Source organism: Onychostoma macrolepis, chromosome 20 (assembly GCF_012432095.1).
Source record: "Onychostoma macrolepis isolate SWU-2019 chromosome 20, ASM1243209v1, whole genome shotgun sequence".
NCBI lineage: Eukaryota > Metazoa > Chordata > Actinopteri > Cypriniformes > Cyprinidae > Onychostoma > Onychostoma macrolepis.
Window position 1 is genome coordinate 24,219,920 of NC_081174.1, and position 27,372 is coordinate 24,247,291.

Sequence of the window (27,372 nt, forward strand, 5' to 3'; positions counted from 1 at the left end):
TCAAAAAATAACATTTTTGAAAAAAGAACTGCAGTAAACAAATTCAAACACGTCTCGGATCGTTCTACGTAACCACGTCATACGTTCTTTCCTTGGCGACGGTAACCAGGGAGAAAGCTATGTTTACCAAAATGTCTACAGCCTGACAACTATTACCCATAATATGGCTATATCAAGAAATACGTCCGTATAACTCCGCTGAATCTTTTATAAAAGTGAAGCATGCAGCTAAAGTATCTGAAGACTCTTCTAACTCCTCAGGTAAATATTTTTACCACGTTATTTAGCGACGCTAGCTAACTAGCTCTTGGCAATCCGCTATCTGTAGGCATTATAACGCTTCTTAGCTTAGCAACACTAGGATGCTTAAGTCTCTTGCCAGATTTCAGTTTATGCATTTACGTTGTGCAAAGAAACAGCAGAAATCACATTCCGAATGTTATTCAAATCTCAGCAAGCGACTCAAAGACTCTGCACTGAACGTCGTGTTTCTGTAATGCCTTTCTTTAGGATGGAGCTGCTAAAGTCACCTGTATGGCTTGGGCTCCTAACAATGCAAAGTTTGCAGTGTGCACTATTGATAGAGTGGTTATACTGTATGATGAGCAAGGAGAAAAACGAGACAGATTTACTACAAAACCTGCAGACCCCAAAGTAAGTTATCAATTATTGAATTATTGAGTAAGTTGAATTATTGAATTGATATTAAATCTACGAAATAAATGCTGTAGTCTACCAATGCTATATGTAATTTCTTAGTACATCAAGAAAAGGTATGATGTTATGATTTTGTAATTTGTTGCAGTATGGAAAGAAAACCTATGTGGTCAAGTCCATGGCATTCGCTCCCGATTCAACCAAGATAGCAGTGGCTCAAACAGACAATATTATATTTGTTTACAAAATTGGGGAGGAGTGGTAAGGATCTCAGAATGCTTGCATACAAGCATAATTTGCATTATTGTATTATTTTGTATTTCTAATATGATGTTTTCTGTCCCAGGGGAGATAAAAAGGTTATTTGCAACAAATTTATTCAAACAGTAAGTATTTTGATGATAAATATGATATATCATTGGCAGAAGTGCCATATATTGTGTGCATTAACTTTGTTTTTATTCTCTAGAGTGCTGTAACATGTCTGGTTTGGCCATCAGAGCATACAATAATATTTGGACTAGCAGAGGGAAAAGTAAGTGTGGCACATTTTCTATGCTTTAAACCTTTAGCTGAATTTTCTATTTTGTGAGAATTCATTTTGTGAGTGTTTTTAATGTTAAATGCAGGTTCGACAAGCCAATACAAAAACAAGCAAGTCCTCCACGATCTATGGAACGGACTCTTATGTTGTCTCACTAACGACAAAGTATGTATTTAAAATCCTGACTCTATTGATGCTTGCTTCTTTGTCCAAGCGCCATTTTCTGATTTGCTTAGGGTGTTATTTTAGTATTATTTATATACTATTATAGGATTTATTCATATTGAAGTATATTTTAATGTTATATTTTTAGTTTTAGTTTATATTTTTAATTTTAATATTTTTTATTATTTTTTAATATTTCTACATTATATTTAGATTATATATAGCTATAATTTATTTTAATTTCAGTTTTAGTCATTTCATTATAACACTGTTTATCTCCCTTGGTCCATTTTACCAGTGTCTTAGGGAAGGGAATCCTCTCTGGTCATGCAGATGGAACGGTTGTTCGGTACTTCTTTGATGATGAAGGATCTGGAGAATCTCAGGTAATGTATTTATAACATAACATGCATATGTGAATTAAAATAGTATATCTGCATGTGCTTAAATGACTGATTATTTAATATTTATCTGTTCTGATTGTTGAAAGGGCAAATTGTTGACTCATGCATGCCCACCGTACGCCATGGCATGGGGCACCAACAGCATAATTGTGGCTGGATGCGATAAAAAGATTGTGGCCTATGGAAGGGAGGGCCACGTGCTTCAGACATTTGACTACAGCCGAGATCGCTCCGAAAAGGAATTCACAGTCGCAGCATCTAGCCCCAGTGGCCAGTCCATAGTCGTGGGAAGCTATGACAGGTGAGAAAGCTGTTTGAACACATTAAATAGAAAACAAAAATGTTTTTCCAATGTTGTGATGTATCTCTTATGCTAAATTGTTTTCTTTAGGTTGCGAGTTTTCAACTGGAGTCCTCGAAAAGGCATGTGGGATGAATCTTCTCCCAAAGAGATTCCAAACATGTACACCATCACAGCTCTTTCCTGGAAGAAAGATGGCTCTCGGCTTTCTGTGGTCAGTCTGGATGGCCAATTTTTTAAAAAAGATTTCAGAACAGTTTTTCAGAACATCTTTATTGTGTTCATATACTCAAACTGTGGACACTAAAGAGAAGTTTTCTCAAACTATACTGAATCCTGCATATACACTTCTGCTCAGAAGTTTGTCTGCAGGATGTTTACAATTTGGTAAGCTATAAGTGGTATTACAAAAACAAAAGAAACCGTGGTTCAATGATGTTGAGGTGCTGCTTTGCCACTTGGTGGCTGCCAACTGGAGATGATGTCTAATTACGTCTCTAAATTGCAGGGCACACTGTGTGGAGGAGTCGAGTTGTTTGACTGCTGTCTTCGGAGGAGTATTTACAAGAACAAATTTGAGATGACATATGTAGGACTAAGTCAAGTGAGCAATACTTTTAGATATTTCCATTCATTTCAGTCGTGACAATTATTTAGAATCTTGTTTACATCCTACAAACTAGATGTTCTAAAACTTTGTTTCATAAACCCTCCCAGGTGATTGTGAAGAATTTGTCTACTGGCACACGAGTGGTGTTGAAATCTCAGTATGGTTATGAGATAGATGAGGTGAAAGTCATGGGAAAAGATCGATATCTTGTGGCTCACACCTCTGACACACTGCTGCTGGGAGACCTGGTATCCAACAAATTAAGTGAGGTAGGATGTCTTGTTTGATTATTCACAGTTGCTTTATTTCTTATATGTAGTGTTGTTATATAATTTTTTACCATTCTTGATCATTCGGTGTGTATTAAAGTCTCGGTTTAGATAAAACGGTCTGGATTTAAACTGTTTCTGGACAAGTTTTCTCATATTGTAACAGAGTCAATGCCTCCATCGGGTGGACCAAGGTTTAAAATGTCTAATTAAAAGTTCAAGGGCTGTCATGGTTCACTGTGTTAATCCATGTTTAATTGAGTTTCCAAAGTGCTCTTATGGGAGTTGGAAGAAAGTTCAGTGTGACAAACAGGATAATGGTGAAGGGCCTTGGCTGCAATGTCTCTCTGCCTCTGCGTCTTTCTGTGTAATGTAGTGGAAAGCAAAAGTTGATGACCGTGTTGTACTTCAATAAACAACATCACTCTCCCATTACAGGTGGCTTGGCAGGGGTCCGGGGGAAATGAAAAGTTTTTCTTTGAAAATGAAACGGTACAGTGTTTTTGTTATATTATTGTGTGTTATTAAGATACCTCAGAATGGTGCAAAGGGAAAACAACTGGGTTTAATGAATCATGCAGCCCTAGCTGGTATAATTAAAGTCATTGCTGTCTAATTGTAAATTGCTATATTTCTGGGTAGGTGTGCATGATTTTCAATGCTGGAGAGCTGGCGCTGGTGGAATACGGAAGCAATGAAATCCTGGGATCTGTTCGGACAGAGTTTATGAACCCACACCTCATCAGGTCTGCCATTTTGGAAACACTTTGGAAAGCAAAAGCCATTTTAAAAGCCAAGGCAAAGTAAATTCAAAATGATTTACTTTGTTACTACATTTGATTTTATAATTCTTCATCAAAAAATGTAAAAACCTTTTTTACCTTTGTAATGACTTTCCCTATTTAAAAAGTAATGTTATTGTAAATTATATATTGGATTAAAAAAAAAAAAAATAAATAAAAAAAAAAAAAAAAAAAAAATATATATATATATATATATATATATATATATATATATATATATATATATATATATATATATATATATATATATATATATGTATAAATATACACACACACACACACACACACACACACATATATTTCAAATTATTATGAATAAATGTTAATTATATATATATCAAATAAATGTTATTTTTATATATATATATATATATATGTATTATTTATTATTATAGTATGTAATGTAATATATATTATTTATAATATTTTAATATATTTAGTACATAATCTACTAATAATTATTTAATAAATTAATACAAAATTTGAATACAATAAATGCCCATCTGTTATTTTTTTGTTCCAACACTTAATGTATCACAATTTCATAGTGAACAAAACTTTTGTACAAGAGTTATTACTCTGTATGATAAAGAGTTACTTTACCCAGAAAAGTCATGTCTAATACCGACCACTAGATGGCGTAATTTACCTTCGATTTCTCAGTTGTCCTGGTACTGTCATTCCGGCTGGCTCTTAGTGAGAAGAACTAGTCATCACAAATCAGCATTCATGTATAAAGCCTGTCAGGTGCTGTCAGAATGCAGTGCTTGGTTCCTCTTGATGGAGCACTGACAGGTCCCTCAGCACCCACAGGAAGTGTTTATTCCTCGGTTTGTGTGTTTGTGTTTGCAGTGTGCGTCTGAATGAGAGAAGACAGAGGGGAGTGGAGAACAACAAAAAGTTGGCTTACCTGATTGACATAAAAACTATTGCTATCGGTGAGTTACTGTACAGACAGAGATGTTATCTATTATTTACTAAAATGAAAAAATTATTTGAATACCGTTTTATTATAAAGTTTTGATTAATCACATGTCTTCCCACTCTTATAGCTCAGTTTTGCATGTCCTGTGTGAAAAACAGACATTTAGCCCATTGAGCAAAAGCAAAAATGCACTAAATATGTATAATTATAGTCACATTAGCTCATGAAGGAATTTCAGTCTGTTGTCATCAACAGCTTAATGAAACAACGTCATCGGTGGTTTTGATTACATAATCATCTGTTTCCGCTCTAAATGGCACACCTTCTCCATATGACCCATTATTTGGAGAGAGGATCATTTGAGGGACAGTAGGAAGGTGTATTGACGTTCGGTCAGTTCGGACGTTACCTTTCAGTTAGACACCGGCCCCGCTGTGTTGTCGTCTCGGCCCTCTCCTTCACCAGCTACCGTCAGCCATCTGCCACGGTTCTGACCACTTCCTGTGCTAATTAAGTCCTGGCATGCTCCCACTGTCCTGCTTGCCTTGTTTCTTCTTCAGGTGGTGAAAATGAGAAACAACTTTCATCCAATTTATTTTCCTCTGACAGACAGCAGAGTGCTTTTCCCCCTCACTGATCCATGTGCTTAAAACCTGTTCAGAAAGTGCAAATTGGAAAGTGTTTTTCCTCTCCTTCTCCCCCCTCGCCCTCCTCCATAAGTGATGCTTCCCATCAGAATGGTTATTTGTGAACAAAGAGCCAGAAATTCAGGAAAGCGTCACAGAACGTGATTCATGAAAGACTCATTGATTTGTTTTTGTTAGGGCACGGATGTTCAGGGTCTGTATGAAAGGCAGTGCCTCCGTTTTTGCTGCATGTCTTTGTGTACAAGTGTGTGCACGCATGGCAGCCATCTCCAAATTTTTATCATTCTGATTTTTTATAGATTTTTTGGGGATTGAAAATACTTAATCCGTTCTTTAAAAACATTGACTAAAAGTCTCTTACTGTTTAAAAGTTTTAACTGTAATGCTTCATTTCTGACCTTGGATCTGCATCTGGTGTTTGGTGCATTCATCTCCCATAATCCTTTTCTCTTCCTGTTTTTCTCAGTGGACCTGGTGGGTGGGTATAATCTGGGCACTATAAGCCATGACTCCAAGATAGACTGGCTGGAGCTGAATGAAACGGGGCGTAAACTGCTTTTTAGGGACAAGAAACTCCGGGTAAGGGCCAACGTTGTTATTTAAGCTCTAATATTACTAGTAAAATCAGAACGATTTGTCACTTTGATCTCTTTCTCCACATTCAGCTGCACCTGTACGACATCGAGAGCAGCGTGAAGAGCACCATGCTGAGTTTCTGTCCTTATGTTCAGTGGGTACCAGGTAGTGATGTAGTTGTGGCCCAGAACAGAGGAAACCTGTGTGTTTGGTACACCATCGACAGCCCGGAGAGGGTCACGATGTTTCCCCTCAAGGTGAGCTGAAGTCGGAGCTCACTCGGAGTTAATAGTTATATATTTATTAATAGTTATACATATTGTGAAAGGTTCTATTGACTATATTTTAAAATGGAATTTACTCCAGTGATGTCAAAGCTGAATTTTAATATGCTGATTTCTTCTTATTATCAATATTTAAAACAGTATTGCTCAATATATTTGTGGAAACTAACAATATTTCAGTTTTTTTTTGTTTACTGTGACAGGATTCTTTGATGAATAGAAAGTTAAAAAGAACAGCATTTAATTTGTAACATCTTTTGTAACACAAATATCTTTCTATAATTCCCTTTTGATCAATTTAATGCATCCTCCCTGAATAAATGTATACATTTCTTAAAAGAAATCATACTGACCAAATCTTTTGAATGGTAGTGTAATTATTTACCATTTAATCATTTTTGGTGAATTATTGCAGCCATGATCAACAGAGAAAAAATGAATAAAGTAGTATTTATTATAAGATTTTTCACCGAAATGCTGTTTAATGAATTTGCACCTTACCATTTCAGTTTATTGTTTGAGTCAACTGTAAGTTTAATCATGTGACTTGTGTTGCGACAGGGTGATATTGTAGATCTGGAAAGATCCAATGGAAAAACTGAAGTCATTGTGACTGAAGGGGTTAACTCTGTCTCCTACACTCTGGATGAGGGGTTGATTGAATTTGGCACAGCCATTGATGATGGTGACTATTACAGGTAAAAAAGAGCATTTTATTTTATTTTTTTAAAAAGAGCAAAAAAATTCTGGCACCCTCATCCCCATAAAAGAAGATAATTTGAGAAATGTCTCAATGATTCAATGGAATCAGTGGTTACCAAAACAGTTTAAATAACAATGGCTTCTTTTATTTTTGGGTGACCTATCCCTTTAAATTATGTAAGTATTCTTATTCATAGCTGGACTTGTGTGTATGTGTGTGTGTGCAGAGCTACAGCATTCCTAGAGACCCTGGAGATGTCGGCAGAGACAGAGGCCATGTGGAAGACTTTGAGTAAACTCTCCCTGGAGGCACAACAGCTCCATATCGCTGAGAGGTTAGACAAGCAAGACAGTCCACCCACCTCTATGACTCAGCTCCTGTTGCGATGACTTCAGCATAGCTGTCCAGATCATGTGTCTAACCTTGACAATTAGGAACCAGTATGACAGAATTCAAAAATCATGTTTCTTTGAATTCCTTTACAGATGATCTCAGAATCATTTTTTTAAATTTAACTTCTTCTATTGAACTTTACAAAGGGTCGTCGTACTTTTAAGTAAGACCGTTTTAAAGTTGCAGAACTGACATTAGGGTCATATCATTTAATAGTTGGTTACTTGCATTTATAGGCGACAGATCTCTTACATGATGTTAAAGGAGCAGCACAGCACACAGCACAATTTTGCAGTGCAGTTGATTATGATTTTTGAAGTGTTAAATACAAATAAATTAAACTTTAATTAAATCATTTCTTTGTTGTGCCACCTTAACAAACCCATGCAAGAATATTTTATTTTATTTTTTACCAACACCTACCTACCCAAAGACAGCGCAGTCTCTGGCAGATGTGTGCGAATAAACATTAATTACAGCCCTTGTACCGACAATAGAAAAAACACCTTTCACATGATTACATAAATACAATAATCTTACTGTCTTTCTTAACGATTCTTTCATTCTATTAATAGCATTGCTGCATTTATTTTTGCACCTTTCTTTTTTTATTTTTATTTGCTCTTAATATGCATCTAATTGGCACTACAGAAGAACTAAACAATTAAATATAAACACATTGAATCAGCACAGTAACAATGCATTCTTAAAGGGGTCGAATCATGAATATGTAATATTCCTTGATCATTTGAAATGAAAGCATTTACTGTAGGCACACTGTACTCAAAATATCTTGCCCAATAAGTTCAAAAAGAATTATTCAAACTAATCTGTAACAATGTCTCTACCTTTAGTGACTGTGAATTTATATATTAACACATGACCACCCATATGTAAATGTGTGTCAAAATGTAATTCAGGCTGATATTGGGGCAGTTAAAAACCATATTTGACATATTTGACTCGTTTCACAGGGGACAATGCTGTTTGCATAGAAATCTTAAAGAACTAGTTCACCCAAAAATGAAAATTTACTCACCCTCAGGCCATCAAAGATGTAGACAAGTTTGTTTCTTCTTTAGAAGAGATTTGGTCAAATTTAGCATTACATTACTTGCACATCAATGGATCCGGAGTGAATGGGTCAGAGAAAGGGTGGGCACGTAAAACTCTTTTTGGTGGAAAAAAAGTATCTATAAAAAAACCTGAATAGCATTATAAATTGACCTCAGAGAATAAAAATGAAAATGTATGATGCATCATCTTGAATATATTCTGAATTGTTCTATAGGCAAAAACAGTAATATATCATTTTAAGGAAAGAGTCACTATTTTGCATATAGCAGTGAATGTTTAATGCATGGTAAAAGCATTAGTCAAAAGATCCTTTAAGAAAGTTGCTCTGCATATTACATTTTAAATGCTGAAATGTGTCTCAGATAATATTCTGCCTAAAGAAAAATGTGTGTGTAATCTGTTGCAAAAGTGAAAAAACCCTTCACCTGAGCTTGTGCGGGAGGATAAAAGCTTTAGCACTAAGCACCAAAGGTTCTCTTAAAAAGGCATCCAGTCGCTTTAGGAGGCAGTGAGCATGTTTAGAGTTTTCCTTTTACTGTATAAGCATTTTTAAGAGGGCTTGAAGCTGGAATTTAAATTAGAGGGTCTTTAATAATGCAGGATTGGTTTGTTATATATGCTTATCTGCATGAAGCATACAGATAAAAAAAATGGTCTGACCGTGAAGGAGAATGCAAATGAAAGAATTGACTGAATACTCTTTTGCTTGAAGTCCCTTTTAGACATGTCATCATGGCTGATCAGTGCTGTCCAACCTAAATGCTCTGAGTTATTGCAGAATTGGTGGTAGAATGTGAAATGATACGGCATGTGATGTTTGTATTTGGTCGTTATTTACTATTTCTCTTCTGAGGTGTTGTTGGGTTTTTTTCCGCAGGTGTTTTGCAGCCCTTGGAGATGTATCCAAAGCCCGATTCCTAAATGAGACCAACAAAATTGCAGATGCAGTCTCAAAGGAATATGTATGTAGTGCATACAATGTTTTTTGAAGGACAGACAGGTCCTCAACCTGTAGCATCTCTAATATTATGTCTGTTCACTTGTGGAATGTAAATTTTTTGTTGTTGTACTTGTGCTTATGTATTTTACATTTCAATGTTATATTCTCTCCTGTAGGGTGGTGATGGTACAGGCCACTACCAGGTGAAAGCACGACTGGCCATGCTGGATAAGAACTTCAAGCTTGCAGAGATGTATTACATGGAACAGGTAAAGAATAGTTTCTGATACTTGCAAGTAGGAGTGCCACTTAATAAAACCCTTTTTAAATTAACAAATAAATGAACAAACATGTTTTTGAACTGTTTATTTAAAAATTAAGTCAATTTTAAATTGAACAATAAATTAAGTTAAAACTAATAATTAAAAAAAACAAATAATTAAAATGATTAAATTAATAATTATGAAATATTTCAGTATTTTCCACTGCTTTTCTTTATCCATTTGCCAATTGAGTTCAAAAATGGCATTGGACAGTTCATACGTGGGAGCAACAGAGCTGAGATGGTTATATCTTGATAGCTGCAAGTAATATTGCTGTAACTCTGCAGAATGCAGTGGATGAAGTGATGGAAATGTACCAGGAGCTTCACATGTGGGATGAATGTATTGCAGTGGCAGAGGCGAAGGTAATATCTGTTTTTACATACAATATCATAAATATTCATAACCTCTAGTCCATGTCTTGTTTTATTTAGCCTAAAACAGGGGTTCTCAACAAGTTTCACTCAGATACACTAGAACTCAAGTAGTCATCCAACATGGAACCAGATTTGTTTACTGTACACAAGTAAAAAAAACAGATAAAAGTCCTTAAAATCAAACATTGCAATTTATTACTCTGCTTCCATTGCAATAATACTATGAACTGCAACAGTATACTAAATCACTGAGTGCCTGGATTCTGAATGTCTCTTGAATTTTGATGGTTTCACTCTGTCAGCAGTCAATAATTCACACCATAAAACATGTTATAGACAGCACAAACCCTGTTTATTTCCATTTTGAGAGATTCCATCGTCTCGGTCATATTTTCATTTAAATTGTGTAGTTTTGTTGAGGATGAAGGCATACCACACAACTATTTTCTAATCCCTTATAAAACTTGTATAGTTTTGTTCGTGTTTATTTGAGGATGAAGGCATATCACACAACTATTTTCTAATCTCTTATAAAAGTCGATAAGCCTTTTTATGTCGCTATATTAACTATGCACACTTATATGGTTAGTTGCATTTTAGATTATCTGCATTTAGGAGCTGTCTGTGATGCTGCAAAATCAGCTTTTTACTAATATTAAATGTGTATATCCCCCTTGAAGGGCCACACAGAGTTGGACAATTTGAGACGCAGTTACTATTCTTACCTAATGGAGACCAATCAGAATGAGAAAGCCGGTGAGGTGAAGGAGAATGAAGGAGACTTCACTGGTGCTGTTAACCTCTACCTGAAAGCAGGACTTCCTGCCAAAGCTGCTTGGCTGGCTATGAGCAGAGACGAGCTCTTATCAAGCCATGACATCATCAGCCGCATCACTGCTGCACTCATTAAAGGAGAGTTTTATGAGAGGGTGAGTTTGACCTGCAACAACGGCATGTGGCTTGACAAAACTTTCAAATGAGTAGCACAACCACTCATACTGACATGGTATTGTTTCACAGATTTGAAGGGAAATTGTTTTACTTCTAATTATTCATACTTCTAAGTATTATTAAACTCCACAGGCAGGCGACCTGCTTGAAAGGACAAGAAATAATCAGAAGGCCTTGGAGTGCTACCGCAAGGGAAATGCTTTTAAGAAAGGTGAGCAACAATCAGAATAGGGTGTTATATTTCAATTTAAACAATAAGTAAGTGGTTGTAATGCAAAGCATCAGAGCTTTAGATTCATTGCCTTCATTGACCTCTGCTGATTGCATTGTGCTTCCACAGCGGTGGATCTGGCTCGCGTTGCGTTTCCTGCAGAAGTTGTAAAGCTGGAGGAAGTGTGGGGTGACTATCTAGTGCAGCAGAAACAAATGGATGCTGCCATCAACCATTACATAGAAGCAGGGTGAGCTTCTAGAATAACAAACCTCTGTAGATCAGGGCAAAAAAAAGTTTTCTTCAGTTTCATTTAAATGGTGCATTTACACCACCATTTATTTGTTTATTATACAAAAACATGCAGACTTGGTAAGCATAAGTAAGCATAATACTTCTTTCAAAGGCATTAAAAATCTTACCAACAAACGTTTGAAGGTTAACATATAGTTAATGTTTTAATGTAATGTTTTCTATTTAATTTTGTTGAAGTTTTATTCCTTATAGAATCTCAAATTGTTCCTTCTGTAATTTGTTTCATGTCACCTTTGGAACATTTCACAGAGATGGCTGCATCATTTTGCTGTGATCATTCTGGTTTATTATTGTGTTGTCACCTTTTATGTTTTCCTGCCCTTAAAAACAGCCAGGTGACATTTTATTTGTCCTTATCCGACTACACTCTTAAAAATAAAGGTGCTTAAAAGGTTCTTCACCGAGATACCATAGAAGAGCCATTTTTGGTTCCACAAAGAGCCATTCAGTCAAAGGTTCTTTAAAGAAACCATCTCTTTCTTACCTTTTTATAATCTGAAGAACCTTCTTCCACCACAAAGAACCTTTTGTGAAACAGAAAGGTTTTTCAGATGTTAAAGATTCTTTATGGAACCATTTAGACAAAAAGGTTCTTCTATGGCATCGTGAAGCACCTTTATTTTTAAGAGTGTGTGTCATTTCCTCCCTGTTAAAGATGTTCCACCAAGGCCATAGAGGCAGCAATTGCAGCACGCCAGTGGAAGAAAGCATTGCACATACTGGAACAACAGGAGGACAAGACTGCCGCCAAATATTACCTGAAAATAGCTCAGCACTATGCTTCTGTGCAGGAGTTTGAGGTAAAAAAACAACAGCAAAAAACAACACATTCCAGCTGTCAAATATTAACAAACGGTCTCACATTTTTAAAAATATGATCTGGTTTGAATCTGTGTTGGCTAATTATGTTTCTCTGAACTGCAGGTGGCAGAACGTCTGTTTGTGAAGGGTGATCAAACCAAAGATGCTATAGATATGTACACTCAGGCTGGGCGATGGGAGCAAGCTCATAAGGTCAGTGTTACATTGTGCCCCTCTGCAAAGATATTGATAAATTATACATTCATTAATAATAGCTGTATATTTTAAAGTCAGTATTTTTGTTTATGATTAAATGCATAGATTTACATGGAAAGAGAGAACTGAGACTTATATATAACTTGAGGTAGCCTCTTTTGACTTTGACCAAAAAGCAACCGCCTAGTAACCACCAAGAAAACTCAAGCAATTGCATAGCAAAATGCTAACAAATCAGTGTGTAGTAGTAATTATAAATTGGATGGATGGAAGCTGAGAATACAACTGCAATTGTTTTGTTTTTTTCTTCATCCAAATCATGAACCATTTACATTTTAATTATTACTAATCATCACCAATTTACATTTGAATTATGCATAATTTTGTTCCCCTCTCTTGTTATCTATCTGTCCGTCTCTGACACAGCTTGCTGTGAAGTGCATGTCACAAGAGGATGTGTCTGCCCTCTACATCAGCAGAGCACAAGAGTTAGAGAAAGAGGGGAAGTACAAAGAAGCCGAAAGGTAAAAACATACACATACACACACTGTCATTTTTCTAATCGGACCTATGTTTTTGCCTGGGTTTATTTCTAATAATTAATACATTCATTTATTTTTTAAAAGACAAAAACGTTTTTTTTTTTTAACTCTTAAGGGAATGTCAACATGTTTGAGTTTCACTCATTTTAGTCACTTTTCATATTGGAATTCACACGTTTGAAATTTACCTCTCTGTCTTTAGGCTTTTTACCACGGTAGATGAACCAGACTTGGCCATCACTATGTACAAGAAGAACAAAATGTACGACGACATGATCCGTTTAGTCGCTGTTCATCACAAAGACCTGCTGCAGGAAACGCATATTCACCTGGCTAAGGTTCAAGACGACATTTGTGCCATTCTTTTACTCTTCCTGTTCACTTTTAGTTACAAAACACATTTGACCCAAATATCTTTCAGTGCGGTTTTGTCTTGTTATTGCTCAGTAGATCCTTCATTTGGTCTGAGTGCTGTGTGCTGTGTTTATCACAGGAGCTAGAGGCTGAATCCAGGTTTCAGGAAGCGGAGTATCATTACCTAGAGGGTCAGGACTGGAAAGCTGCTGTAAACATGTACAGAGTCAATGATATGTGGGAGGAAGCTTATCGGGTGTGTGTGTGTGTGCACACTGCATGGTCTTATATGATACGTGAGTTGATATAATGTTGAAAATAGAGAGCTTTAAACATTCAAAGTTCCTCTTCATGTCTTTGCAACAGATAGCAAAGACCCATGGAGGAGCCAGTGCCCATAAGCAAGTGGCCTATCTCTGGGCAAAAAATCTCGGAGGAGAGGCGGCAGTTAAGCTGCTCAACAAGTTTGGCTTTCTGGAAACCGCCATTGACTTTGCTGCTGATAACTAGTAAGTCTCTATTAGTACTTAATAGTCCTAACACTATTATACCATTTTCAGTTAAAATTGGTGCATATATATAACAATTAACCAATGCGTAGTACAATTGGCTATTATTTTTTTTGTCTTTGTCTTTTTTAGTGCATTTGACTTTGCCTTTGAGTTGGCCCGACTCGCCATGAAACAGAAGATTCCTGATATTCATCTCAAAAATGCCATGTTCCTCGAGGACCAGGTATTACAGACTGGGGAGAAATTATTGCTCTTTTCTACACTGTTATTGCCTGTGGCTCCAGCCAAATGCGGTGTGAATGTGAAACAGATAAAGACAACTAAAATGGTCCACTTTCAAGGTCAGGGCTGTGAATGCAAATTATACTGAGGTCTTTTCATTTTTCATGTGTGATTTGGTCTTTATAATGCAGATTCCAGTGTGAAGATTGAATGTTTATTGTTTTTTTTGTTGTTGTTTTTTTATAGGCTTATTTGAATTAATATAATAAATGTAAATAAAAATAACAATTATAAATATAATAATATAATATATTTATCAATATAATAGTATAAAATAACATTAAAAAATTAATTTAATTTCCCACCCTGACTACAAAAATGTGTAGTTTTGCAGAATGCTAAATCTATGAAATTTTGAAAATATTTTTGTATTAAAATTTATTATGACACATTACCCTACACTTACTCTAAAACAGGCCTGCACAGAGTTTTTATTATTATTAATACCCAGACCTAGAGTTTATTATTGTCATTATTAATGATCGCATGGTGCACAGCTAAATTGTCATTTTTAACTTTTAAGGGTAAATTCAACGAGGCTGAGACTGAGTTCATCAAAGCCGGAAAACCCAAGGAGGCTGTGCTAATGTGAGTGAGCTTTCATATCTCACGTTCCTTCCCCAGTACATACGAACCACTCTATATGGGGGATTGCATCGCTTCAGTACTTTTTGTGTGCATAGATTACTGATTTTATGCACTTTATCACATTACAAGCAATGAGTAGCTGGAAGCAGGTGGCACTGGGATTGAGAGTGTTTGATTTGTAGATCTCATGGAGGAGTGGTATGCTGGTGCTTTGCTGCTACAGTGGCAGTGAGCCAAAGATGATCTGACGACTCCAAGAAGTCATATTGTTAATGATCTAAAAAGTCATTTTTTTTCTTTTAAGTATAATTATAATTACAAATATTACTGAACCTTATGCTAAAAAAAAACAAAAAACAATGAAGTAAGAAAAACTTAACTTATGGACAAAAATACTCTTAACTGAGCTTTGCAGTGAGTAGGTAAATTATTTCATGGCTATTTATAAAATACATTATTAAAATATATTTCGGACCATTTTTCTACACTTTGGTCAATTATTATTTGATATTTACATAATGGTTTCAGTATCTTTAACCCAACTGACTGTGTTGTCATTGTACGTATATACATATCATAGAATTTCTAAAAATAATATGTAAAATATGGGTGATCGTGTCTATATTTCTGTTGCAGGCACGTCCATAACAAGGACTGGAGTAATGCCCAGAGAGTGGCAGAGGCTCATGATCCGGAAAGTGTGGCAGACATTCTAGTGAGCCAGGCCAAGTTCTGTTTTGACCAGAAAGAATTCCAAAAAGCTGAGGCCTTCCTTCTCAGGGCCCAAAGGCCAGAGCTAGCAATTAAATACTACAAAGTAAGAGTCCTTCAAGCACAATCTGTACATAGACAATAGAACAAAAATCTTCTTTACTGTAGAATGTCATTGATGCCTTTAACAACAACCATGCAGTAGTCATCATCACCATGAAGCACACGGAGATCTAAACTTTCTGAACATTTTTAAGAAGAATCAGGGAAGCTACTTTTAGAAGTTTTAAGTTTTACCAAACGGATAGTTCACCCAAAAATTTAATTTGCTTGCACTCATGTTGTTCCAAATCCATGCGATAAGGGTCAAACACAAAAGGAAATGTTTTATAATTCATTTTAATGACATTTTATCTGACTGTAAGAACTATCCATTCATTTTTAATCATTTTTCTCAATTGTACATGATCTTTCTTTAGAAAAAAATCCTAATTATTTAGACCAGATGAAGATTCTTTTTTTTTTTAAATAATTATTTTTAAATTTGACATAATTGAACTGAATTAGTATATTAAATTGTAAATGAATAAAAAAAAAAAAGTCATGACAGGAATAGAGCCAACAACAAATTAAATTATTAAAATTACAGAAGACTGTAAAACTGATCAAAATTAGATTTAAAAAAAATTGTTAGTTTGCATATTAACAGCTAATGTAAGACAACAAATGTAAGATTTCTTCTTGTTAACTAATTATGAATATTAAGTTATGCAGGCTTTGAAGAACCATATTTCTCTTATCCAGGATGCTGGGATGTGGACTGATGCAATGCGGATATGTAAAGACTATTTGCCCAGCAAGCTGAGCGTCCTTCAAAAGGAATATGAAAGCGAGGGCAACTGGTAAAAGAACTCCTTTACTATCTTTTACTTTTTTCTAGTCTTACTTTCATATGTGTCTCATTTGCTGTATCAGAAAATCTTCCCTTGTTTATTGTTCTTCAGAAACTAGGGCTCTGCAGTTGTGCAGAAAAACTAGAAGCTCTGAACTACATTCGGATCCTCTTTTCGTTGCTTGGCTTCCCTCCTTTATTAGAACATGGCAGCTTTTTATCCTAAATTAAATCCATAATGAGCAGCTCATTAACGCGCAGACACGCAGCAAATCCGTCTCCACTGATAATTTTCCTATTTTTAATGACTTGTGGGAAAACATCAAAGGCTTCTTTGCTGTCTTCCCTGGGAAGAAAAGGAGAAACATTTTGCATAGTCAGTTCAAGGCCCACTCAGCAGTAATATAGGCTTCTTGTATCATTAACCTATTTTCAATCAAGAGTTTGAACTTTCTTGCCATGTTGTGTTTATAATTGACTCTACTGGTCACTTTATGATCCCAAAGGTGCTTTTTCTTTCTAAAGGCAGAGGTATAGGATGTGTGTGTACCTTCCCTGTTGAACAAAACAGCATATGCTGGTTAGATATGTTTTGAAGCATGGCAGCTTGTTTGAGCTGGTTTAAGCTGATCCTTAGTTGATCATGTGCTGGTCCTAAGTAACTACCTCCTGCTCAGGACCAGCTCATAACCAGCTTAAACCAGCTCATGGCCAACTAAGGATCAGCTTAAACCAGCTCAAACAAGCTGTCATGCTTCAAAACATTCCTAACCAGCCTATGCTGATTTTTTTCAACAGGGTTCAGCCATATGGCTTTGTTTTGCCTGTCCATTGCGCTCAACCTTACATACAGTTGTATAAAGCAGAAAGTGGTTGAGTGCTTGCCTTCACAGCTGTGAAATTCAATTCAATTTCTGCAGTTTTAAAGCCATCATTGCTAAACATTAAAGCACACAAAACATGGTACTAGATTTTTTTTTAAGCTGAAGGGTTTTCATATAGCTTTCACGGTCATTAACCACCAGGTCATCTCAAGAATTGAAGTAGGAAAGTCTGAAGACCTTTAATAAATAGGCCAAAACTCTCACAGTAAAATGAAACGCAAACTATCTAGGCGGCACTACTAAAACGGTAGTATTTTCTGTCGTTTTTCTCAGTTTTTCTTCCCATTGAGTACTATGACGTCGAAAGTGACGGAAGGAAAGCAGGAGATAGTAAAAATGTCTTGCAAGTCCATGAGAAATAAATGTATATGTGTGTGTTTACAGGGGTGTGGAAGGCATGGTTGAGCAGGCTCAGGAGTGGGAACAGACAGGCGAATATGCCAGAGCCGTCGACTGCTATCTGAAAGTGAAGGACTCATCTAACATGGACTTGCTGATGAAGTGTTGGATGAAGGTAAAGTTCAGACTCAGAGACACCTGGCTGCAGTCACCATTTTCTCTAACATAAAGAACACTGTTGTCCAGAAAATTATTTTTATTTCATTTTCAATTATTTTAGGAATTTTCACGTGCAAAATCCAGTCAATTTCAGTAGAAATCCACCGGGAATTTTGCACAAGGGCGAAAGAGTTTGCATCGGGTTCAGATGGTCTTGCAAATTCACCACTTGATCAATAGAAAGTAACTTGGTTTGAAAGTGACTTTTGTGTGAGCTGTGCTACATATGTTGCCACACTATTGACAGTAGACAGTTGATCTTTTTTGCTAATGTGTCTGCACTTTAAGACATTAATTTATTATTACTTTTTTTAGAAAAAAAGTATTATTTGTATGTTTTTTATTTATTTATTTATTTTAGAACCAAAAATCCTGACTGGAACCAACAACATTAAATTAAACTAGACAAAAATGATCACAATTATGTTTTAAATATATATTATATTTATTTGCATATTATTCAAGTTTTGGTTATTTAACAAAGATGCCTCTGACAGAGGTTCACATGTTCACATTTCCCTGTGTATTTAAGACTAGGCAGTGCATTTTCATCTGCATCCCTTAGAAAGTTTTACTGATTGATCTTTTCTTTTTTTCCCATTAAAGTCAGAGTGTGTTGAATGTTTAAGTTTATTATTTAAGGTCTTGCAAAAATCAGTTTTTGCCCAGTTGGCAGAGACGGAATACTGTTAGAATTATATTAGACTAAAGAATTGTTTAAATAAAAATAATTAATAAATAAATAAATAAACTGTGAAAAAGACGACAGTAATCTTTCAACCTAGATTAACTACAGTTAAACAGCTACTCTGTTGACATGAAAAAAATCAGTTTTTTTCTTGCATTTACAGTTTTTACAAAGGTTCTCTCATCTTTTCATGTCCTCCAGGCAGCAGAATTGGCCATCAAATTTTTATCTCATGACAAGGCTGTGGACATCAGTCAGGTCGTCGGGCCACGCCTGATTCAGCTCAGAAAGTACAACGAGGTATGTTTCTTTGTTTTGTTTTTCAGGTATAGAATCACATTAAGTATATAAAACTCTCTATTTGACATTGACATTTGTTTTTATTTTCCTCACAGATGCAATTTTGAGCAGAAATACTGAAAAAATCCCTCAAATACTAGCTTTTTTTCTTTCGGAGTATTGTGTTGTGAGAGCGGCACACCAAGAGGAAATGGTGCTTTCAGTGCGCTTGTGTGCCCATGTGTGCGAGTGTATATTTAGTATATGACACAAAAGCAATGTGACTGCACAAAAAGCTCACAGACTTCATCTATTCTTCGGCGTCCTCCAGCCACGGACCTATTGAGATACAAATTTTTATTTATTTTTTTCAGGCTGCTGAGCTCTACCTCAACCTGGACCTCATTAAGAACGCCATAGACGCATTCATTGAGGGAGAAGAATGGAACAAAGCTAAAAGAGTGGCCAAGGAGCTCGATCCAAGGTGAGCCCTTAGCAGACTGGTCGCCCCTAACAACGCTACAGCCAACAATGTGAGAGGGAGGCAGTAATCACTCTCTCGCTGTCAGAAAAATCACTCAGTACAACAAATGAAGTGCCCGACAGCACAAGGCCAAAGAGGTGCAGATGGCCTTCGCAGTTTATCTCTGACTGTCGTTTATTTTTTATGGCTGGAAAAATAGGTTTAGGAATCAAGTCTAAATGCTTTCTGGTTCTGCATGAGGTGTATTCTTGAGTAGAATATATATTTATGTCTTATTGAAAATACTGTGACATCACTCTCTATAATAGTTTGCCGTTTTGTGACATTTCCTCTCTTCACAGGCTAGAGGAATATGTGGACAAACGCTACAAAGAGCACCTGAAAAATCAAGGCAAAGTTGACTCTGTAAGTTCACCTTATCAAATTAATTTGTCTATTTTCTGCTTTTATTATTAGAGATATTACAGAGAAGACTTCAAATGCAAGGTTTGGCTGCTTAGCCTTGGCCGGTTAGCCTGGTGGTAGATGCTGGAACTACATCATAATGGAAAAGCTTATCATCAAATGTAGATATAAAATTAAAAAATTATTACAACATTGCTACACTATTGATAATAGACAACTTTATTTATTTATTTATTTTTTATTTAAATTTCAATTATTTATTTTTAATTAAACCAAAAAACATAATTTTTTAAAATTAAACCAAAAATTAATGACTGAAATAAAGCCACAATTTTATGAATCACAATTTATTTTATTTTAATAACTTACATTTATTAGCATATTGCAAGCGGCATATACATCTAAATATATCATTATATTGTAGTAATGTTTGTACGTTAAAGCAATTTAGGCCATGAGAAGCTACTAATAATACTAATAAAAATATCAGCCATTGTTATGATTAATGTAATTATTTATTATTATTAATATTTTTAATGTTTATTAGTAAATTATTCATTCATTTTAATTCAATTTGAATCAATTTAATTATTCGATTTTAAATCCTAATTTGTCCTAATAGTTTTTGTTTTATTTTTCTGTTTTTCAATATTCATTCATTTATTCATTCATTCATTCATTCATTCATTCATTATTATTATTATTATTATTAATGGTCATGGTTATTTATTATATTCATAAATATTATTAACATGGTTTATTTTATATTATTAATATAGTTTTTTTATTGAATTATTTTCAATTAAACAAAATTTATGACTGAAATAGAGCCACAATTTTATGAATCAAAATTTTATTTTAATAACTTGCATTATAAGCATATTGCAAGCAGCATATAAATCTAAATATATCATTATATTGTAGTAATGTTTGGCCAATAGCTGATTTTATTTTGGAGGACTCCTAAAAGCATGAAATTGACTTATTTTTCCCCGCCTGCTGCTTCTGACATCACAACTCAGGATAGTTGTCATTGAGATAAATGAGAATACTAGCAGATAGCTTTCTCCAGGTATTGTAGACCACCTTGGGAGAGCGAAAGGGAACAGGATTGTTAATCGAACTCTTGTCGCCCACATGAGCAGCATCGTGGCTCAAAATGTCAGGGAACTGCTAGCTGTCAGAATCCTGTTTAAGTTCAAACAAATAAAATCAATTTCCTAGCAGTGGAAGTTGAGGTTAAAGAATGCATTAAATGAGCATAACATAATACCGCAGACTGCAGCTGCTCCGCTCTTGTACTTCATTGTTTTCAGTTATTGTTGGGAGGAGAAAAAAATGGAGACGATTGGCTTGATTCGATTTAGAATAACAGATATGAGTCACCAAATTGATGTGAGCGCTTGCCTCTCATTGCAATGCTTCACTGGCATTTTGGTTACAATCACGGTATAATGCAGGTGAGGGCTTTTTATTGAAAAGAAAGACAGAATGTTAACAAGGAAACTAGTTTAATGTACACTTGCATAATAAAATGTAGGCAGTCAAGAATGTGCTATATTATGTTGTGTGTATGAGAAGAATTTTTTTTTTTTTTTTTTTCATCTTTTTGACTGTACGATAAAGCAATAGGCAATGAGAAGATGCTTTAAAGGCTTATTGTTATTAATAATATTAATGATAATAATTACAGTCATTGTTATGATTTACGTAATTATTTATTACTATTAATATTTTTAATGTTTATTAGTAAATTATTCATACATTTTAATTACATTTTATTTCATTTGAATCATTTAGTTATTAGTAGTTTTGATGATTTTTAATCCTAATTTGTCCTAGTAGTTTTCCGTTTTATTTATTTATTTTTAACTTTTCAGTATTCTTCTGCTTATTATTATTATTAATGGTCATGGTTATTTATTGTATTTATAAATATAATTAATAAATATAATTAATATGTTTTATTTTGATAATATTAATATATTTTATATTTTTAATTATAATTCTATAATAATAATTTTAGAATTTTTAGGAATAGTTAAAATGATTAAAAATTAAAAATTAATTAAAATATATTAATAATAATATAAAATATAAAGTTAATTATAAAATAATAAAAAGTATTATTAAGGATCATATAAACTGAACAATTATGTTAATAATAATAATAATAATTTGCATAGTTGTTTTTATGTTTAATAATACAATTATTAATATTTGTAATGTTATTAATATTACAATATTATTAATATTTGTAATATTATTAGGAATTGTATAATTAGTTTTAAATTTCAATTTTTCCTAATAGTTTTCCTATATTTTCAATCAGTTGGTTGGAGTAGATGTGGTGGCTGCCCTTGACATGTACGCTGAGAGAGGACAGTGGGAGAAATGTATCGACACAGCCTCGAAACAGGTTGCCAATTCATCTGCAATTCATCCCCCCCCCCCAGACTTGTCAGTGTGGAAACATGGCAACATTTTCACAGAGTATCTGCCTTTCCCTTCTCCAACAGAATTTTAAGGTTCTGCACAAGTACATCGCTCTGTACGCTACTCACCTGATCAAAGAGGGTGAGGCAGAGAAAGTTCTCAACCTTTACACCCAGCATGGCGTTCCAGCTTATTCACAGGTACATCCAATCATGTCTGCAAAATGAATCAAACTTTTTATTTTTCAAAAGAAAGCAAAATGATACATGATACATCTCTTTTAAGCATAAGGACTTTTGGATTTCATCAGAAACATCTTCCCTTCCTTCTTGCAGAACTTCAACATCTACAAGCGGATGTTCCTGGAGCTGGTGAGCTTAAGGGACCGGGATTGTGCAGAAGCTTATCGGATGTGGGCCGATCTAAGGGACGTCCTTCTACTGCTGGTCAGCTCTGGGTTACTATGGCAGCTTACACTTGGGGAAATTATTTAGCCAGTATTGATTCTATATTCAAGTTGGAAATAGTGAATCTTACAGTATCTCTGTGCTGTGCAGTGTGAAAACCTGACCAAGTCTTCAGAAGCTAATTCTCCAGCCCATGAGGAGTTTGAGCAGATGCTGCTGGTTGCTCACTATTACGCCACACGCTCTGCAGCCAAAGGCATTGACCAGCTGGTGTGTATATACCTCACAGCAGATCTTTGTTTTATGTTTTACATATGCATGTTGATATCACATAAATATATTTAATATAACCTTCACTACAGTTCAAAAGTTTTTAATTTATTAAGTTTTTAAATATATTACAATTTTTATTCGGCAAGGTGCATTAATTTGATCAAAAGTGACATTTATAATGTTATGAAATATTTCTATTTCAAATAAAATTATTAAGCAGCACTAAATTTCTTGAGCACCAAATCAGCATATTAGAATGATTTCTGAAGGATCATGTGACACTGAAGACTGGAGATTGGAGTATACACTTTAAAATATATTCAAATAGAAAACTGTTTATTTTAAATTGTAATATTATTTCACAATATTACTATTTTACTCTATTTTTGATCAAATACTTTAAAAAAATTTTAATGACCCCCAATTTTTGAACGATAGTGTGAAATTACAGACAATGTTCTACTGCAGATATCTCTGGTCTTATTGCCAATAATCATCAGTTCTTGTTATTGCGTCCTGCAGACGTCAGTTTCAACCCTGCTGCAACACACCTGTCTGTAGTTATCAAGTAGCCCTGAACACCTTGATTAGCTGGTTCAGGTGTGTTTGATTGGGGTTGGAGCTGAAATCTTCAGGATGGTAGCTCTCCAGGAGCAGGGTGGGAGACCCCTGTTCTAGAGAATAAATATTTGTTCTCATAATCTTTCATCAATACATAGTATAGCATAAGCCCGCTGTTGTAAAAACGGCATTAATAAAGTCATTATTTCCTTCTGAAATTTAAAAAATGTATTTATGAAAAGTTAAAAGTGTTGTCAATGCCTTGTCATATTATTGTCTTTCAAATGTGTAATTTCCATGACTGATTTCAAAAAAGTTTCCAAAACAATCCCCTACCTCCAATTGGCTGGTCTGATAATCCAGGCCCAATGTCATTCCATCGGTTAAGCCAATGTTGACTTAGTATAATAAACTGGGATAGGAGAGTGTAATTTAACATCCAAAAACATTACATACTTCACTTTTATGTTATCTTTGTCACTGTAATTTTGCATGTGTGTTTACTTGTCTACAGAGTTCTGTGGCGGCCAAGTTGTCCATCTCTCTCCTGAGGCACACAGAGCTCATTCCAGCTGACAAGGCCTTTTATGAGGCCGGCCTGGCAGCCAAGGTGAACTCACAGTGAGCCCAGCTCCAAACACACACACACACTCACTCATAGCTGCTTCAACCATTCATGTGAGACAGAGAACAGGATGGCAGCTAAGAGCCCTGGGAAATTGGCTTAATTCTCCTCTGTTTGCTCCAGTAAGAGCTCACAGCAAGTGTGAATAATTTGATTCGCAAAGCAGTTCGAGTTGCCTCGCATTGTGAAGACGAAGTGGCGATGTTTCCTTTTTCTGGAGTTTTTTTTGCAGAATTCTTAAACTTTTCATTTTTCAGTTCTGTGTCACTGATGAAAATTTCTCATGCAGGCTGTGGAATGGGAGAACATGGCTTTTATCTTCCTCAACCGCTTCTTGGATTTGGCTGATGTAAGTAAAGACTTTTGATTGTGTGTGCACTGCAGTCTGATGCGTATCTTTCAAATGAAACAAACTTAAACATTACAAATCACTTGAAAAGACTCCCCAGTTATTCATTGACTGTACAGACTTTACAGAGTCAAAGGTTGGGGTTAAGTTTTTTTTTTTTAAGAAATATTTAATTTAGTGAAGATGTATTAAATTGATCAACAGTGACATGAAAAACATTTATATTGTTAAAAAAAATCTATTTCAAATAAATGTTGTTCTTTTTAACTTTATATTTATCAAAAAATATTAAGCAGCACAGCTGTTTTCATTAATGATAATAAATGTTTTCTGAGCAGCAAATCATATTAGAATGATTTCTGAAGGATCATGTGACACTGAAGAGTAATGGCTGCAGAAATTCAGCTTAGCCATCACATAAACAAATTGTTTTAAAATATTTTAAAATAGAAAATTTGTTTTAAATCGTAATAATATTTCACAATTTTACTGTTTTATTGCATTTTTGATTAATAATTGCAGCCTTGCAGTTGAGGTGAGCAAAAGACACTTCAATAAAATAATATTACAAACATCCTAACAACCCCAGACTTTTGAACAGGATTGTAACTTCTAAGGAAACTGGTTTCAGCCAGACTTCCAAGACCTCATAATGTCATGTCTAATTATCTAAAACAAATTTAAGTGAACTTTAAACATAACCATGTCGATATTTATAACAACAGTGCTTATTACAAAATTGACATTTATAAATTAATTTACTGCTTTCAACTGCTCCTTCAAATGCTATTTTTATTGTACTGTTTCTAATAACATTCTTTAAATGATCTAATTTCAGCAATTGTTCTAAATTTTCAGGGCATTGACGAGGGCACATTGGATGCTTTAGATCATACAGACTTCCAGGATACGGATATCCCATTTGAGGTCCCTGTACCTTCAAAGCTACATGTCACTGTAAGCCTTCGCCACAAACACTGCACTGATGCTAGTGTATTTATTTATCTTTTTTTTTTTACCCTTTGTGTAAACTCTTCCCATTGGCTGTGTTTCAGGTGGAGAAGAGGGAGGAGATTAGGGAGTGGGTTCTGACTGTGTCCATGGACCAGCGGGTGGAGCAGGTGCTGCCGAAGGATGAGAGAGGCACGTATGAAGCCTCCATAGTGGCTTCCGGCACTGGCATCCGGTCCCTACCTTGCGTCATCACAGGTGAAGCAATCTGCACAAAAGACTATCCAGTGTGAAGTGATGTTTCCTTTAAATTGCTTGTGAACTGGCTCTTTTAAAGGGACAGATCACCCAAAAATGAAAATTCTGTCATTTACTCACCCTCATGCCGTTCCAAAGATTTATGACTTTATTACTTCTGTGGAACGCAAACAAAGATATTTTACGGGTTTTTTTCTTCTCTCTCCATGCAGTGACAGTGTGGCCCATTAACTTCTATTGTAAAAACCGCTAAAACATTCCTCAAAATGTCTCCTTTTGTGTTATCAGAGAAGAACGAACGTTTTGAAGGTAGTTGCTGACAGAATTTTATTTTTGGGTGATGTGTAATTATAAAACACAAAAGTATTTTAATTTTTCTTCTTTTTATTTGGAACACAGGTTACCCTGTCCTGCGAAATAAAATTGAGTTCAAAAGACCAGGGATGGCAGCAAATAAAGATGACTGGAATAAATTCTTGATGGCTACAAAGGTACAAGTTAGTCATTGTTACCTCTGAGCTTTCACAATTTGTCTTCAATCACACCGCAGCCGTTTGATTTATAATTAATTTGTTCTCTTGATCAAAAGTTAACACTCAGGACTGAATTTATTAGCGTGTGTTTTGTTGAAGTAAATGTAAATGCTCTCTTTCGATGCATTTCATCATCGTTTTTTTATCCTTGTGGGTGCATTTGCAATTTTCGCATTACTTCACAGTTTGTCCCATCCATCCTGCCTGGGGTCGCCTGCGGTGCTTTGATCATGATTGCTTGTTTTTGTTTCACCCTTTAGACCACTCACAGTCCAGAATGTCAAGATGTGCTGAAATTTATCACACAGTGGTGCGGAGGTCTCCCTTCAGCTGGATATTCCTTCCACTAATACCGGGGAAGGTGCACAATATCTATTTCTCTATCTGTCATCATCCTGTTCTTCACTCTCACATTCGCCTCCCAGCTGTTCTGCTTAAACATTTATATAGCCTTTTTCATTCTCTTTTCCAAAGGCAACGTTCACTTCTTGGTAATCATTCCCTGACCTTTTTTTTATAGCTAAAGTATCATAAGGTCAGTGCCTGAAGGTCATTTAATGTGTGTGTAAAATATGATTGACTGCAGAAAGCCTTTGAAATATCTTCATTTGAATATAATCTGTAAGTAACTGTAATACATACTCCACTAGTTCATATAAGTTGGATATTTTGATATTTAAACACTAAATAAAAACCAGATACTTCATAAAGATTGTCAGTGTTCTCATGGACATTTGTATGAGGATATTTGAAATGAATATTCAGCTGAAATAAAAAAGCTTCTATTTTACAAATCAGCATTATTGTTGAATTGTTAGGTGTTGTAACATTTCTAAAATTTCTGAAGGCTGTATGCCTGTTGGGCATCATATTTTGAATAAATTAATTCTAACTCATCAGTGGCGTTCACTAGCATAGTTTATTTTTATGTATAATGATCAGCTGGTTTATGATAATTAATAGTCACCTGTCAAACAACGCCACCTTGTGGAGACCATAACGTGTTGTGGGTGAAAGAGGACTCTCACACTTGTGGCCTGGTACAATTTTCACTTCTCATGTTGTAATAATAATGTGGAGTATTCCTTTTTATTTCGAGCCAGATCTTTGTTCCATAAAAAGGCATTAAACTATGAGGCATCATTATACTGCAAATATTTTAATTTTTAAAAATAAGCATCAAAGAAATTAGTAGGCTTGTGGGTGGTTTTGATTTTAATTTCTAGTTATTATATAACTGGAGGGATCATTACACTGATGGTTCTTAGTTGAATTGCTTGTATAAAAAGACAGTAAAGAAAAACATTG

The 27,372-nt window shown here is 35.0% G+C and overlaps 1 protein-coding gene across 2 annotated transcripts; it reads left to right on the forward strand.

Moving 5' to 3' along the window:
* Window positions 1–75: 75 nt before the first annotated feature.
* On the forward strand, window positions 76–27,204 carry ift172 (intraflagellar transport 172). Of its 2 annotated transcripts, XM_058756393.1 has the most exons (48): window positions 77–261; window positions 511–654; window positions 806–918; window positions 1,004–1,043; window positions 1,127–1,192; window positions 1,287–1,366; window positions 1,665–1,752; window positions 1,857–2,071; window positions 2,162–2,285; window positions 2,580–2,675; window positions 2,789–2,950; window positions 3,389–3,442; window positions 3,593–3,696; window positions 4,606–4,691; window positions 5,792–5,904; window positions 5,991–6,158; window positions 6,747–6,883; window positions 7,115–7,222; window positions 9,236–9,320; window positions 9,475–9,567; window positions 9,909–9,986; window positions 10,679–10,927; window positions 11,082–11,160; window positions 11,290–11,410; window positions 12,131–12,275; window positions 12,400–12,489; window positions 12,919–13,016; window positions 13,237–13,372; window positions 13,528–13,644; window positions 13,755–13,897; window positions 14,030–14,123; window positions 14,706–14,770; window positions 15,407–15,587; window positions 16,286–16,383; window positions 17,642–17,771; window positions 18,705–18,803; window positions 19,157–19,266; window positions 19,608–19,671; window positions 22,004–22,090; window positions 22,191–22,307; window positions 22,443–22,553; window positions 22,665–22,784; window positions 23,863–23,958; window positions 24,263–24,322; window positions 25,181–25,279; window positions 25,378–25,531; window positions 25,931–26,022; window positions 26,325–27,204. In XM_058756393.1, exons 1-48 carry the CDS (start codon window positions 223–225, stop codon window positions 26,412–26,414), a joined length of 5,238 nt encoding a protein of 1,745 aa, XP_058612376.1. In that variant the 5' UTR covers window positions 77–222; the 3' UTR covers window positions 26,415–27,204. The 2 variants fall into 2 exon arrangements, with proteins under 2 accessions (XP_058612377.1, XP_058612376.1); XM_058756394.1 differs by lacking the exons at window positions 25,931–26,022; window positions 26,325–27,204 and adding an exon at window positions 25,744–25,851 and having other exon boundaries at window positions 76–261.
* The last annotated feature ends 168 nt before the right edge of the window (window positions 27,205–27,372 follow it).